Genomic DNA, 17,236 nt, shown 5'->3' with positions numbered 1-17,236 from the left:
GCATCTAATGCCATTTATTTGTGACCTCACCCAATAAGGGTTTCCATACCCCTGCTTTACCACCTTAAGTGGCACAGTGGGGAAATGCTTGACTAACAAGCAGAAGGTTGCTGGTTCGAATCCCCGCTGGGAACACCTATATTGGGCAGCAGCGATATAGGAAGATGCTGAAAGGCATCATCTCATACTGCACGGGGAGGAGGCAATGGTAAACCCCTCCTGTATTCTACCAAAGAAAACCACAGGGCTCTGTGGGCGTCAGGAGTCGAAATCGACTTGGCGGCACACTTTACCTTTACCCCTGCCCTACTTTATTATATTTATCTCCCCACCCTCTGCCACCCATTTTAAGCCACAATTGGTTCTCAAAGTTGCTTACAACTACAGTCCACAAAAAAAGTAGATTAAGGATATATGGAACAGCAGATGGCAGAGCCAGCGTGGTGTAGTGGTTAGAGTGCTGGACTAGGACCGGGGAGACCCAAGTTCAAATCCCCATTCAGCCATGAAAACTAGCTGGGTGACTCTGGGCCAGTCACGTATCTCTCAGCCTAACCTACTTCACAGGGTTGTTGTGAAAGAGAAACTCAAGTATGTAGTACACCGCTCTGGGCTCCTTGGAGGAAGAGCGGGATATAAATGTAAAAAAAATAATAATAATAATATTCTCTGTTTATGATACGTCATTTATCTTCTGTTAATTTAGAGTTTGCCTTAAGCTTTGCTGTTACTGTACTGTTAATGTCACTGCTTCTTTAAGAGAAACCAAGTGGAACTCTGGAAAAAGGAAGAGAGGAGCAAACTCCAGGACAGTTGTGTTGAAGCCATGAGTGAGAGTGGTTGACTGTTCAGGCCTCTCTATTGTGGATCAAGTATATTGTATGGTCTAGTTCTAACCTAATTCTGCTCCACCGAACTAAGCTGGAACTAAGATTCTTGTCTTCCTGACCAACATTGCCACTCCCACTATCATCTGATCTGTGTGTGTGGAAGCAGGGCTTCCATTTTAGAAACCCAGGCAAGGTCTTTGTAAACATCTTGTTTCAAAACATTGATTTGAACTTGTTGGGTTTGTTTGTTTGTTTGTTTGCATGATGCTCTGCTTTGGCCTTGCCTCTCTCAAATCATCTTCTGCCGGTGGCAGGTTAAAGTAAGAACCCAAGAAGTGTTGTGCCTGTGGCAAAGTACCAAAATGCAACCTTCTCTTCTCTTCTCTTCTCTTCTCTTCTCTTCTCCCATACACACACACTCTCTCCCTACCCTCTTTCCCTGGCTAGGCAACTGCTGGAATTAAGGGTGGCTGGGAGAAGGGGAGAAGGGTCTGCACTGTATGCTGTTGCTGCTCCTGTCCTTCTCTGCCGGGTGGGCAGCCGGTACATGTGCTGTGCCCAGAAGTGGTCTTGGAATGATCATAGTGTTGGCGGCAGCAGTACTGAGTGGCCATGCTGCATCTAGGTGGGGCAAATGGCTGCACTTCCTCTCAGGCCTGTAGCCAGCCTCAAAATTTGGAGTGGGGAGGTTTGCAGAAGTCAGGGGAGGCAGGTTATAAAATGTTCAGTGAAAACAGTCAGTGAGGCTGGGGAGGAAAGATAGTTTTTTTGGTGTGGCAGGTACACACCATGCCACCAGCTGGCCACGGAACTGCTTCCTCCTCCTCTTTGCATGCTCAGTTTTGAAAAGGAAGGCAAGCTGCCCATAGAGTTGTGCTGTGGCTAGAGTTACCTCTGGGCAAAGCAAATTGCGAGCAAGCCGTCAGGAGCCACAAGACACCTCAAATCTGCTGCTCCCTCAGATTCACTGCCTGAAGTCTCTTGCTTCACACTGCTGGGCTAAGCCAGCCCCTCTGGATAATTCTTCTGTGTCTGTACTCTAAAAGTAAACATCTCATTGTTGGATTGTAAGAGTGGTGGGCCTCCAGTTCAAATTCATGAAAAGAGGTGTACCTCAGCTATCAGAAGTTTGAGAAAAGTGATCGTTATCAAATGATGGGTAGGAGGGGCTTATTTCTGTGTTTGGCTTTATGTCTGTTGTCTTCCTCTGTACATGCTTATCTTTTCCAACAAATCCTTTTCAATTAAGGAAGCCGAGTGTGCTGAAACTCGAGACTTCAAGGTAGCTGAGCCATGGGAACACTCTGGCTGCAGGGGAGTACTACTCTTTGTAGTGCCTTGTTAGCATGCTTTAATTGGACATATAGTCTAAGCATGAGCTTCAGTGTGCCTGGCTCTTGGCAGCTTCAAACAAGGGTGTTCAGGGGAGCAGGGCAAAGGGGTCAAAATAGTCCCACCCAGGGTGGAATTTGTTCCAACACTTGTGAAGATGAAACTGTGGTGTGATATATTAACAGTCGCGGGACATCAGTGAGAGGAGGTAAATCACTAAGTGCAACTTTCTTCCCTGAAGATTTGGCAAGTTGTGTTAATTGGCTTGGGAGTTTGTAAGAGTGTTAAAGTCAGGGGCTGTTCACTGTCCTTCTCTTATGCTGCTCTGAAAAAGGCTAATTAAATTGGGACTTGTATCAACTTTTTTTTTAAACAAACACAAAATGGGGGGGGGCTCTGCTGAGCATTCAAAAGACCCATTGAAAGGACTTGAATCAAACTTGTTTTGTTCCAACTCCGAATGGTCAAGGGTGTGATCCAGCCAGAGGTTAACACAAGTCGCATTTGTTTCAGTAGAAGAAAAGTGCAGTCCAAGTCTATTCTAATGAGAGAAAGAGACACATTTCAAAGTGGTGATTCCCTTATATTCGCCAGTGTGGTGTAGTGGTTAGAGTGCTGGACTAGGACCGGGGAGACCCAAGTTCAAATCCCCATTCAGCCATGATACTTGCTGGGTGACTCTGGGCCAGTCACTTCTCTCTCAGCCTAACATACTTCACAGGGTTGTTGTGATGAGAAACTTAAGTATGTAGTCCACCGCTCTGGGCTCCCTGGAGGAAGAGGGGGATTTTAAATGTAAATAATAATATTTTTAGCAAGGGAAGAGCAATTGGTCCTATTAAACTCCAGCACAGCATCACAACAGTGGCTGTGGCTGGTGTTTCTTCTTAGACTGTGTGCCCTTTGAGGACAGGGAACCTTGTTGCTGTTATTCAATGTAAACTGCTTTGAGAACTTCCACTGAAAAGTGGTATATAAATAATAGTAGTTGTATGTGTTTTTACTGAACTAAGGCCCAGTGAGTTTGATGGGCAAAGGGAGCAATTAGATGTTACAAAAGATGTGTGGCTGCCACCAAAGAGAGTAGCCTTTCATCCCCCCCCCCTTTCTTCTTGTAATGTTTAGTAAGTAAAACATATGACATCATATAATTAGTGAAAGAGATGCAAAAAAATTTTTAAAATCATTTGATCTTACAAGTGCTTAATTTTGGCTGGATTGTGTCCAATGTCATTCTGCTGCAATATTATCAACTAGCTGGGCCGGGGGCAGAGCATCTGTGCCTCTAGTTCTCCCCCCGCCATCACCGTTTTCATTGCCCACCCGCTGCCATTTTCTCCCCCCCCCGCACTGCTGTTCCCCCCCCCGCCAGGCCCCCCCCCCCCCCGCTTTCTTCACCCATCCAGCCGGCCGGCCGCTCTCACGAGACCTGCCAGACATGGGATTAGCAATGGGATTAGTGATGGCCTTAGAGAAATATATAGAGATAGATAGATAGTTCTGGCAAAGTAGCTATGAAAGCTCCTACCTCAATAAGCCAGGTAAGCTTAGGCTGCAATTCTATGTGCATTTACTTGGAGGTAAGTTTTCTTGAACTCAGTCAGTTTTACTTCTGATCAACATGCATAGGATCATGCAGTACGTTTCGGTTGTATTACAGGCCAGAGCCCTGTTTACCTTCTTTCTAGTACATACTAAGAGTGTTTCTGCACCATGCCCACACTGCCATGTGATTTCATTTTGTCCCTCAGTGTCCCTGAAATAAACTTTTTGCTTTTTTCATACTTATGTAAGTGCTTCCTTCTAGAATTGAGCTTCTTAACAAATACTGAATTTGTGCACTTACTTCTGTAATTCATCCACAACTAATTTGCCACAGTGTGCCTGGGGGTGGGGGGTGGGGCGCGGTGGGGCGGGGGCTTTGAGATGAAGTCATGGTTGGATCTATATTTATGAAACTTCTACTTCAACTGGAAGAAACTGGCAGGTGAAACTAGCAAGTTATCTGCATGAATAGTTGCATGGATATAGTGGCACAGATTCAGCATAATTTTGAAAAAAAGAAAAATGCTCTGATAATCAAAGAAGAGGAATGGGCCAATGACTAGGGAAAAGGTAACATTACCCCATGATACCATTCATGAGGAGAGCGTGTAAACTTTTTTCCATCTCTGGAAACCCCAAAGAGCTGAAGTCTAGCTCATGTGAATCAGGATTGCAAATACTTCACAGACGATAACATTACCGCCTCTGTCCAGTTACTGGACTGTCATTTTATTTTGTGGTCCTTTCGTTTGCATCCAGCTCTGCGGAGGTCAAGCTGACCGAGACTGTAACATAACACCTTAAACGCCCTGAGCTACTCAGAAAGAACTCCTATGGTATGTCAGCATGACATTCTTAATGGCTGCTTCTGGCATGTGGTTCTGTTCAAGGTCATGCAGAAATCAACATGGCTAGAGGCCTTTTGCCTTCTTCATGATTAGGAATGGTCAGGCATGGCCACCAAAAATAATAGTGCTGATATGCTGCAGGATCTCTGAATGCCAGCTCATCATTTAAACTATTAACTGTTAGGCTGCAGTCTAGATAAAGTTAATCAAGTAGAAGAGAGACTGTGTGTGAGTGTATATGAGAGAGAGAGAGAGAGAGAGAGAGAGAGACTATAGAGCTCTTTTCATGGGCAGTGTGCAGGGAAGAAGGGTTTAACTTACCTTCCCCGCAGATGATTAGCTCTTAGTCCCTGGGCAGGCAGCTCGCCCGCCCAGACAAGCAACAGCTCCCACTGCAGTTCCTGAGTTTGGGGTGCTGGCACACACCGCCGGGCATTGCCCCCCCCAGCCCAAATAATGCACTACACGGAGTGTGTGGTGCATTACTGGGATCCCCCCCCCGCAGCCACGCCTGACACATGATCCGAAAAACAAGGGTAAGGGAGCGCTCACTCCCTTAACCTTGTTTGACTGGGAGGCTACTTAGGCCGGTTTGCTGCCGTGTAGCCACCGGGATTGGTCCCAGTAGTTCACACGTGTGCAAAATCGGGCTGAGCTCCCTTAGCCCAGTTTTGCACACTCATGTGAATAGTCTCTATATGTAAAATCTGTATGGAGAGAGATAATCTCCAGATCAACTAAATAGCACAGCTAACAGGTAAGCTCTGAATCCAGAAACGAAATTGTCAAACGTGTGTGTGCGCGTGTGTTAGAGTGTAACACTCTAACACTGTTAGGAGTTGTAAATCTATAAATCCAGGAATTTTCTCTTCTAATTTCCTCAGATTTGATGATTTCTCTGTAAATCTCTTATATGTGCCACTCTGCTGAGAGTCTGCCGTCATCGGCATTCTTAAAAGTGTCACCCTGCCTCCCGGTGTTCATTTAAATCACATTCTGCGTAAGGTGCAAGGCAAAACATCTACCTAAAAGGTATTAAAAGCAATGCGGGGGAAATGGCTCAAATATTTAGCTGCCAGTATCAAAGAATTTTCCTAGCCAAAGAAAAGGCTGCAAAACTATTTTCAATTCCTGTTGAAAATAACAATTTCAATAACATTTCAATTGGTAAAAGGTACCAATTCAGGCACCTGAGTTTTGTCTAGCCTTGGTTTAAAGCACCTGTAGAAGCTTTCAGCAGAAATTTGTTTGCTTGTGGAAAAAGAGGGTTTCTCCTGAAGCTAAAGTAAAAATAGATTTTAAAATGGGTTTTAGAACTTGGCCGTGCTCCAGTGACCCTTATGTTTCAGAGCGTCATCTCTGCTGAAGAATAAATCCAGTACTAGCTAATCTTGTAAAATGGGGAAAGTGAAAGGTTATTCGAGGCACAATGATACATGTCTCACACTTGACAATTCCTGCCCTTGTTTGCTTGGCTCTTGCCCTCATTGCCACATGCTCCGTATTACTTTTCCTGAAATAGACCTAGTGTGTTTTCCTGTTGAAAATCTCTAGTCTAGGTCCTCCTGTAGGAAGGATGATGCATGAATTCTTATGAAGGTCCTGGACAAAACTGAGTGGGCCCCATAGGTTTAGTTCACTTTATTTATTCCTTCAGAGCATTGTTTTAGTCTGTGTTTTTGCAAACTTGTTTGAAGTAGTAGAACATTATCAAGTCTGAGAAAGGAATATGGCTTGTGGAATGCTATCTGATGCTCTGACCTCTTAAACCTTTTCATAATACCACTCACCACATTAACTGGTTTTATAGTTTAATTATCCTTGAACTAGAGATGGCAGGCAGGAAGTGTCATGGACACTTGAATAGCGAAAGGTTTGTGAGCAAGGTCCCATATCTGAGCTTCACAATAACCAGGCAGCTTGATTTGCATATTATCCACATGGTTTGTGAAGATGCAAAGCGAACAGACTAAAGCATTGAGTGATTTCTAATGGGCGCTTTGTCTCAAACAGCAGAGAGAAGAGGGGCAGTGAGCTTCGTATCCATTTTCCACTGTCAGGAAGGCAGGATTCTCACATTAAGCCTGCTAATCTTCTTGCATTCGAGGTGGGGGCAGGGACTACTCCCACTTTTTGGGAGGCTTCTGGGCCAAACCCATGTTTCATCTGTTGTACAGCTTCTAGTACCAACCAGATTGACATGAAGCACCTTCCTCTTACACATCACTCACCTTGTCCAATTTAAGAATCACTGAGGTCATACTCACAAACAAACTGGGGTGTGTGGGAAGGGAAGGCAGGAACCTACCTGCTTCCTCCCATGTGATTGGATCCTCCATTGGGCTCCACTGCCCTGTGTCCACAATAATGATCAAATAACTAAAGATTAACTCACAAAATCGAACTTAATAGAATCATAGATGGGAAAATATTTGAAGGTCATTTACTCCAGCTCAGTTGATACTGCAGTGAAAATATCGCCGTTCCGAATGAAAATTCCATATAATAGGTACCTTATGACTCTTCATGTCCATTACTTTTAAATTTTTATCGGGGGTGGGTGGGGGGAGAATAGCACCCACTCCTTTGTGTTTCTTTTCTTACAAAAGAAAACTGAAGCATAAAGTGTTAGGTGGAGAGAGATCTATCCTCCATGTATTTGTCTAATTCCCTTATTAAGCCATTCAAGGCAAAGGCCAGTACTCATGTCAGTAAGAGCCTCATAGCCCTAAAAGGCATACAAGATGAGCTCTGTTGGATCAACCCAAACATCCATCTGGTCGTACCTATAGGAAGCTGCCTTATACTGAGTCAGATCACTGGTCCATCTATCTTAGTATTGCCTACACTGATTGGTAGTGGCTCTGCAGGATTTCAGATGGATATTTTTCAGCCCTACCTGGAGATGCCAGGGATTGAACCTGGGATCTTAGGAACATAGGAAGCTACCTTATACCAAGCCAGGCTGTTGGTCCATCTAGCTCAGTACTGTGTACATGGACTGGCAGCGACTCTCCAAGGTTTTAGGCAGGATTCTTTCAGGTAGGATCTCCTAAATCCCCTGGAGATTCCAGGGATTGAATGTGGGACCTTCTGCATGCAAAACAGATTCTTTTCCACAGGGCTATGGGGGACAGTCCAGTGTCTTGTTTCTCACAGTGGCCAACCAAATGCTTCTGGGAAGCTTACAGGGCATGAAAGCAGCAGTCCTGTCCTGTTCTATGCCCCTAGGAATGTGTCTTTGCTCCATGTGCATCATATTGATGCCTTTCCCCCGCAGAAATCTTCCCTGTGTTCAGTAAATGTGGGGAGCGGGACTGTGCCCACTTGACATGCCAATGTGCCCACTGGCCACCAATCTGGCTTTCACAAAGAAGGGGGCAGTACCAGCATACACCACACAGGAGCAGAAGCTCCAATCCAGGATTCCCACTCCTGTGATGTCCACTGGCACTGCCCCTTTCTCATGGAGTGGACAGCCAATCCCCACTTCTCATGCTTACCAATTGCAGAAAAGATTTCTGGAGAAGATGGCTAATAATTCTAGCGGTGCCTTTAACATACTTAAAGTATTGCCTTACATTTAGTAGAGTGTGAATTTGCCCGATTAAGCAATGAATGCAAGTACACTTGCAAATGAAGGCATATGCTTATGCTTAGTTGGTCATTTCTGTCAAAGGTCTGACAGTAAGCAGACACTCTCTCTTCTGGCTTCTGAGAGATAACACGACCTGAGCCTCCCTTTCTCTATCTCTGTATTTCTCTGTCTCTCTCAGAGACATGCATGTGTGTGCGTGTTTAATAGCACACTGGATAGCCTTGTAAACTAGAAAGGGGAGTTTTTGTTTTCCAGTGAAGGGCTTGATCAATATTTATAAGTTCCATATGTATAAGTAAATTGACATAATCAAATAAACATTGTCAGGGTTGTCCCACTCCCAACTTGGAGTATTTGGGGTGGTATAGGAACACAGAAGCTGCCATATATTGAGTCAGATCATAGGTCCATCTAGCTTAGTATACACAGACTGGCAGCAGCTTCTCCAAGGTTGCAAGCAGGAGTCTCTCTCAGTCCTATCTTGGAGATTCTAGGGAGGGAACTTGGAACCATTTGCTCTTCCCAGTGCGGCTCCATCCCCTTAGGGGAATATCTTACAGTGCTCACACATCAAGTTTCTCATTCATATGCAACCAGAGTGGACCCTGCTTAGCTAAGGGGACAAGTCATGCTTGCTACCATAAGACCAGCTCTTTAAGAAGATTGGGATGCTGTTACCATGTCGCCTCTTGCTCCTCTGTGGACATGGCTAGTTGCAGCCTCTGTGTGCCGCAAGTGTGAATATTCTCTTCCTGTGTTCTCATATCTGCAAGTAGTTCTATGCCTTGTTTCAGTTAAGTGATGCTCTTTTAAGAATATTATAGCTGGCAACCAAACACAGTGGCTCACATGCCTTGCAGTGTAATGTGGGTGTTTCAGAACCACCCACACTGCTGCAGGGTGCTAACACCAACACCCACGGTGCTGTGCAAGAGGGCTGTTCTGGTCCCACTCATCCTTGTGTGATCACAGGTCACACACTGCTTACATTATTTCCAATGAATATGTCTACCCCTAATGTATATCCATCTGTTGCTACTTATCAGCTAGAAGTGGCTTCATCTATTTAGAGATTAGAAATAAAATTTCTAATCTTTTTTCCAAAGAGAAGGCTTATGAGATTATCATGTTCATGTGTCCATCCCCAATAACATTTGTGTTTACAATCTGTTACAAACCAAATTTACAGCACATGAGAATCCACCATCTTGAAACAAGATGGCAGCCACTCAAATTAGCAGCACTTCTCCTTTAGAACTCATGTGTTCACATTCTGGTGCAAACCAAACTTATAGTACGTGGGAGGGGGTCCTGAATTTTTAATTGAAATTCACCATCTAGTAACAAGATGGTGGCTACTCATAGTATAACCATCATCCCTTTATAACTCATGTTTAGTCTACTGCAAGCCAGATTTATAACACATGAGAGGGAGTCCTAAGGTATCCTGCCAGAGATATTTCTTCTGAAATTTCCATCAAGATGATGGCCACTCAGTTGATTAGCAATACCCCTCTAGAACTTACATGTTTATAAGCCAATAAGAATCCAACTTTGATACTGAAAGAAGTGGGGAAGTAGGCTTCATTGGTTCTACATAGAACTACTCGTTTTGAAAGAGCTGGTAACTTCCAGGTTGTTGTTTTTTCACAGCTGTCTTTTTATTTGTGGCCTGGAGATTTTGAAGGAGAAGGAGTATGAATGGAATTTCATTAAAATGTATGTTGTGTGACAGCTGTGTTTGGGGAACAACAGGTGAAATGAGATGTTGTTTGGGGAACAACAGGTGAAACGAGCAAGGAATGTTTTTTTAGCATTATTTTTCCTTTCTCCTCCTTTGTTTCTTTAAATTTTTCATACTTGTTGCTTAAATTGTGAGTCCTACTGGAAAGGCAGTAGATTAAATTGTGGCAACCTGTCCTGAGCCCATGAAAGAGAGTTAACTATTAATACAAGACTGCACCCCATACATATTTCCATTGCAGTTGACACCTTTCTTTCTCCCCCCCCCCCGCCCTGGTTTGTCTTCTAGTCCCCCCAGTGGTAGAGCCGGCTTTCCAGGATATCCGGCAAGCAGTGGGGCGCAGTGTTGCCCTTCGCTGTACCATGTTGAAGGGGAGTCCTACCAAGGTGGCTACAGCTGTCTGGCGATTCAATGGAAGTTTGCTGACAGTACCTCCAACAGAGCAGCAGGACTACTCTGAATATAAACTGGACAGTGTCAGCCGGGATACCAGTGGCAACTACGAGTGTAGCATCTCCAATGACGTAGGGGTGGCAACTTGCCTCTTCCAAGTATCTGGTAAGTCCTATAAATAGCATCCATCTTTCTTTCCTTTTAGCAGATTTTTATGTGATTAGAGATAAAATGTGGAGGCAAAAATTACTATCCATAAGGCTCCTATTATTGTAGTTCAGCCTACTCATTCTGTTGCTGTTCTGCACTCCATTGAATGGTAGTCACTCAAGGTGCATATTCCAGTCCCAACTCCTATATTTAATTCTGCAGTGCGGTTATCACAAAGAGAAATGCACGTGAAGCCATTACCATTGGCTTCCCATGTGAAGCTGTTTCCCATATGGCTGTGGTGGCCAAGTTCAGCCACAACACTAGAACTACTGGGAAATGGGGAACTGATTAAAATTGGCTGGATCCTGTGGGAAGCCACATCACAAACAACTTCCCACATTGTGCAGCACACACGTGATTCCAAACAGTGCAAGAAATCACAGTGCAGATTGAATCCAGTCACTGTCATATTTGATCATCATGCCTACATACTAAACTTTGCAGTTCAGCCCACCTTTCTGTTCAGTTCCAACAAGTGTCATACTCTGAACTTTCCGTGTTATTCTCTGGACATAGCTTTCTAGGCCTGCAGCAATCAGAAGAATTAACAGAATACAAACCACGTATCAGTTCAGTCCAGTAGCGGCTGGCACGGGCACTGCCAGTGGGGTGGCGAGAGGCACCTTTAAGCATAAATTAGTAGGTGCTTACCTCCGCTCCACCCTCACCTGCAAGCTCCAAACACCAGCGTGCCACCCAGCCCTTCCTGTGGCAAGGGATTGGCTCTGCCCCTGACCTGGCTTCTGCAGAGCCGATCCCCCGCCAGCAGCCAGGTGAGTGGTGGATTAGATCCCCCCACCGCAGGGAGTGCTGGGAGGCACTCTGCTGTTCGGAGCTTGCAGGTGAGGGCGGAGTGGAGGTGAGCACCTACTAATTTATGCTTAAGGTGCTTCTTGTGACCCTCCCATCTGGCAGCATCTGCACCGGCTGCTACTGGTTTAGTCCGCAGTCCAACATAGAATTAAGTGCCCAGAAGCCTGTTGAAATCAGTGGGATTCAGTCAGCTTAACTCTGTATTGGATCATGGTCTTTAAGTCTATAGGATCATATCTTATATGCTCTTAGGGACTTAAAGGGTATTCATGAACACAAATATCTTATTATATCTGTACTCAGTTTCCTGCAAGACTGCACCCTGGGCAAGGACTGGCCATCGATCGGGAACTCTGTTTTGGCTCTCTATGGCTTATTCTCACTGAGAGAGAAAGATCAGGCACTTCTCTTTGCCCTCAGCTCTGTGATTATAGACTCTGGCATCTCTCAGCTGATCAAGCCTTTAGATGTGGCTGCCACTTGCAATCAATATTAAGTAGCTCAGCCAGCCTTTCTCAGTCACCATTTAAGCCCTGGTGGCCATCTCTCACCCTGTCACAATGTCAGATGCATGCAAGTCAGGGGAAAGCCCTTTTGAACCTGAATTGTTGTGTATACGAGCATCTTACACACTGAAGAAACCAGCCTGATAGAAAATCATCTACGTGTAATTTCTTTAGATGAGAAATTAATGTATATGTAATAGCACAACCTAATGTAAACGTCCATGTCACATCCTAGAGATTGTTGCTATTATAGCTGCAGTCCTGTAAGTATCCATTTTAGTATATTTTTCCACATATACAGAAATGCTAATATATGTGGGCTGAAGAGGTCTAGCCCAGTATTCATCTGATTCTTCCTGTGCCCCAAGTTAGTTGAGAAAACACTCCATGGGTGACTTAAGTGTACAGGAGGAAAAATTAGAAATGATCCAATATAGTTTATTATTAAATCATGGGAGATAGAAACCTCTATCTTGGGAATCAATTAATTATCAAATTGGATATTATGCAAGATAATGATTATCATCTGTTCTGATTTTATTTCTAAATCTGTTATGAAACTTGACTTCACAGTCAATACAAGTTGAATAAGCAACAATTATTCTCCAAGGTGGCTCTGAATCTCCAGCATACACAAAAATTTAAGTCGATAAAAATAATAAGAAAAAAGGGGCTCAGAAATAAACATCAATATTACTATTCTGAGTTAATAAAAATGAATCATTTCCATTTAATTATAGCTGAAAAGAATGGCTGAGGCTGTAATTGGAGTGGGATGAAGTGGAATGCAAAAGGAGGGCACTTTGAGAACGAGGAGAGGCATTGAGGTACACTGGGTATCTTGGCCGCCTTCCAGTTGTACAGCTGCTGCGACCTTTGGCTGGGAAAGCCTACCAAAGAACAGTGTATAAAGAAATCTGTGTTCTGAGCAATATGGTTGAGTTGATGGAATATTTCACTAGACCAAGGATAGGCAACCTGTGCTCTCCAGCTGCTGTTGAACTACAACTCCCATTATCCCCAGCCACAATTGAGTTCAATAATAGCTGGAGAGCCAAGGTTGCCTACCCTCCACTAGACATACCATGGAATTGATCAAGATCTAGACATATCTTCATTATATATCATTGATTTCTTCAATGAACGTGGTAAATAGACACAGCATCTTTTGGCTTCTCAGGTGTGAGATGATTAATTTTAATGTTGCCTATACCTATATACCTGAAGAATATTTGGAAAAGAAGTTATGTAGTTAAAAGTACTTTTTGTTTTCAGTAGAATCATAGGGTAGTAAGCAACATTTAAAATCATCCAAACTTTTGCTGAAGTATGAATTACTAGTCTCAGACCATCCTGAATATGTTCATTCATTCAGATTCTCCTTAAAACTTCCAATAAAAGATATATACCACAGTATGGAAAGAGCTCTGACATTGCTCATTGCTATAGCTCTTAGAATTGATACTTTCCCTTCTAATATACTTTCCTCAGCTGAAACACACTCCTTCCTCATACTGCTCCCAGGAAACAACTCCTTCTTCTTTAAGACAGCACTTCATACATTTGAACATTCAATCCCACCTTCCAGTCTAATTGTGGACAATGAAAACTAGTTATTTGGTTTACCTCTTGCCCACTGGCAGATTTAAATATATGGCTTCTGGTATCATTTTATGCTGCATTTTCCATTTCTTGTATGGCCCATGGCAGTAAAACTGAACTGATTGAATTGTGGGCAGTTCTGTCAATCACATCATATGTCTTCCATTATATCAGTATATCTAGTTGTTTCCCCCATTAAAAACTGACTCACGTCTTCTTTGGATCTATCTGCCTTATATCAAGGTGTGGGAGCTTTCCATTTGGTATGTGATGCATGCTGCTAAGTCCCATGTATACAAAAGCATATCAAAATTTGCATGCTTCCCATACTTTTAGACCATACTCAAGACCATACTTTTAACTTCACGGGCCATAAAGGAGCACTATAGTTACTTTTTTGAATTCAGTCCTGGAATGACTCTCTTGTGGTATTTAGGCACTTTTATTACACTACAATAGTGGTGGCCAACATTTTTGGCAAGTGTGCCATAAATCAGGTCCGTATAGGAAGTGATAAAGGCAACAATACAATTTGCTCTATATAAACAGCTGCCTGTGCTTTGAGGTAGTTTTGCCTTTAGTCTGTTGTCTTAAGGAACAGGCAGCAATGCAGCTCTGGAGTAATAGGCAGGAGTATAGGCCTGACTGTATGCATTAGTCATGCCCACAGACCCTCCCAAATCCCAGTTGTCTATGCCATTGGTGGCATCTGTATAGTAGGTTAACTACTAATGCACTAGACATTCCTGATCTCAGTGAGCGGAAACTTCATTGACTGGGCAATTCTGAGTGAGAGGTTGCCACTACGCAGTATTCTCTCAGAGGTTTGGAGCTGATTCACAATTCCCATGCAACCTGGTTTCCACGGCTTGTTTCCAGTTATTAACACTGGAAAGGTAGACCTTGTTGTTCACATTACCAACGAGGCTGGGGGATGGCAGGAGCCTACTTGTCTTCCCCCACATGATTCATGTTGCTCCACAGCGCTGTGTGTCCACACGAGCAGCACTGCAGCAAGCCCAATGGCGATTGGGAGCAGAGGGGAAAGGAATCCAGCCCTCCGGGTATCCCACAATGCACTGTGTGAGAAGCTCTGTGCATTGGGATACCTCTGTGATATCAGACCGCTCCCCCCCCCCGCGGTATGGGTAAGATGGCTGCCAGCAGTCCTGTAAGGGCCGCTGGCAGCCTCCTCACCCATACGACCTGGGAGTGAGGTGGGAGATGTGTGCACATCCTCCAGCCTCACTTTTAGCCTGGGTGAAGGATGAGGGCTACCCTGGGGTAGAGTGCCAGGATTGGGAGCAATCATGGAGCGCCTCATGACCGGCCCTAGCCGGGCTAGCACTGCCCTACCCGGGTACGGCTGGTCATGAGAATGACTTTCAGCAGGCGTTTGAGTTTTACTTTTGCCATGAAAAAAGTAAATGGTTGCTGACATTGCAGGGAAAGTTTTCAAACCATCCAATTTCTCCCCAGCACTGCTGCTTTATCCTTTTCAGCATTTGCCACGTCTTCTGTTTTTTTGCTATGTATTAACCCATCTGAGGTCAGATTCATCTGTGCTGGGTGCCTTAATTGCTTTCCGATACATTGCAATGTCACAAAGGAAGATTTCAGCTTGAGATAAGCAGTATGCCATAACACAGCCAAGTCTGATTGATTGATTGATTGATTGATTGTTAAATTTATATACCACCTTTCATTAAAAACAATCCCAAGGTAGTTATGGCAAAGTAACTACCCTTCCAATATGACATACTAACCAAGTGATCTTGTGGGGGGTGTTCAGTGGTAGATACATGTTATCTTGAGACGTTCCGTTTCATGTGGTGCTGCTGTGTTCTTAAGGTTGTTAGGTTTCTGAGTTGTCCATACAGAGGTCTAGATAGTAAATATGATGGTAACATATGGTTTGCAAATGGTTAAAATACAAATGAGCAGCTGCCCCACAAAGAAAATATCTACAAAGATATCTATGAAGCATGTGATGCATTGTGGGCATGGATTCTTGTGGTCTTCACCATCTCATATTGTAACAAGTTTCCTCCCTACTTTCTCTCTCCCTTCTTTCCTCCCTGCCCCCACCTACCCTTTCCATTTCTCAGCTAAAGCTTACAACCCAGAGTTTTACTATGACACCCCTAACCCCACCAGGAAGCAATCCAAGAACTACTCCTATATCTTGCAATGGACGCAGAAGGAACCTGATGCTGTTGACCCCGTTCTTAGTTACCGGCTAGATGTCCGCCAGGTAAGACCAAGCACCGGCATCTAAGCACCAAAATCCAGCTATTGAACGATGAGTCTGCAGTGCTCAAACTGGAATATTTATTCCCTGTTTAGACTCAGATTACATCAACCTCTCCTTGGAGATTGGGACGGAGTTGCTATTTGCAAAACAGGCTGGAACTGAGGGCATGACCCTTCTTTCCCCATTTTACAGGGCTGCAAAGCCAGTTGTGCAGTTTGGCCCTCATTTTAAAGTCTGATGTTGTAGATGACTGAGAGCGAAGAAAGCCTGCTGCCTCCCCTTGGAATTCTTACACTTGGTGTTCTGAATAGGGCTATAACAGTAACAAAATCTTGTAGTCATTAGTAGGTATTGTAGATTTTATAGGCCAACAATTCAGATGAGTGGAATTTCAGCCTCTTCACTTTGAACAAATAAGGATTGTAAATTGGAGGGCTCTCTAGGCTGGAACTGCAGGGGGAATGTCATCAGCTGCCTGTGTTGTACAAAGACCTTCATCAAGTTGTCATAATAATACTGGAATATTATTAAACTCTGCTGGAGCAAGGTATGGGACAAAGGGATTATTGAGCATGAAAGGGAATCATAAAGGATACAACAGGGAGGAGGAAAATAGTGCCAACTATATTAGGTCATAGAAGAGTCTTTCTGTACTGTTTACAGGCAGGGTGTTTTGTGTGGGTGAGTAAATGGATGAGTGTGTGTGCACTGCGTGTGAAATTGTGAACCACACATAGAATCAGGGACTCTAATTGTCTGGCCTTCAATTCTTACTCTTCAGTTAAGCTAAAGTTTTGTTTTGTTTTTAATTTAAGCCAGTTGTGAGTCAAAATTCAAATGAGATTGCTTTGAGCTAAATCTGAGAAACTGGGCTTCACTGGATTGTGCAGTGGCAAGGCTGTCCACAGAAGTAATTCTTGGAGGATGGAGGGGACAAAGTCCTACTGGTGAATTTCAGAGTTGGTGGGCATGGATATATCCTATATGTGTCTTATATTGTTAGTGTTAATAGTGTGCAGCACTTCACCACATCTGTGCATTTTAATTTTTGTTCTATTTTTAACGGAGCATGTTTTTGGACACACCAGCCTCTTCCCAGTAAATAACTGCAGCCATTCCCACCCCACTTCAGGGTTCATATCTACCAAATCTCTAGCTGGGCAATACCTGGGACATTGTAGGTAAGGAAGTGCTGTTAGGAGCTCCAAAAATAGGTCTCCCTTTTCCTGTAAGAAAACTATGCAATCTGGACATGTCTGCCCATAAGGGGTGTGTGTCCAGGAATGAGACAGTGCTTACCACTACAGCCAAGTGGAGACTAGCTGAAGCCTAACAACTGTTCCACATCTTAGGGCAACCCAGTCTGGGCACCTCAACCTTTTAAACCAGCTCCCCCTAGGGAACTTTGGCCATCCTGAAGACCGCATGGCAAGGCAGCCAGGGCTCACCTTTGACCTGGTGATTTAGTTGTGCTCCTCACCTGGAAACTAAAGACATGAAATCTTGCCTCCCAAATCCTTCAAAGCTTTAGAGTCATCAAGCCAAAATCCCCAAAGCC

At 44.0% G+C, this 17,236-nt stretch overlaps 1 protein-coding gene across 9 annotated transcripts in view; it reads left to right on the top strand.

The window, feature by feature from the left end:
* Nucleotides 1-17,236, top strand: part of MDGA1 (MAM domain containing glycosylphosphatidylinositol anchor 1) — a 396,970-nt gene that overhangs the window by 223,957 nt on the left and 155,777 nt on the right. For all 9 annotated transcript variants that reach the window (XR_008318520.1, XM_053304913.1, XM_053304878.1 and 6 more), the window contains 2 exons: nucleotides 10,186-10,455; nucleotides 15,533-15,678. Coding sequence is in view for 8 of the 9 variants with exons in the window: in XM_053304913.1 (XP_053160888.1) it covers nucleotides 10,186-10,455; nucleotides 15,533-15,678 (416 nt within the window). In the remaining variant the exon portion in view is untranslated. The remainder of the gene's footprint in view (nucleotides 1-10,185; nucleotides 10,456-15,532; nucleotides 15,679-17,236) is intronic.

Source organism: Hemicordylus capensis, chromosome 1, assembly GCF_027244095.1.
Source record: "Hemicordylus capensis ecotype Gifberg chromosome 1, rHemCap1.1.pri, whole genome shotgun sequence".
NCBI lineage: Eukaryota > Metazoa > Chordata > Lepidosauria > Squamata > Cordylidae > Hemicordylus > Hemicordylus capensis.
Note: the sequence above shows the minus strand (reverse complement) of the source record. Positions and strands in the feature narration are given on the sequence as shown.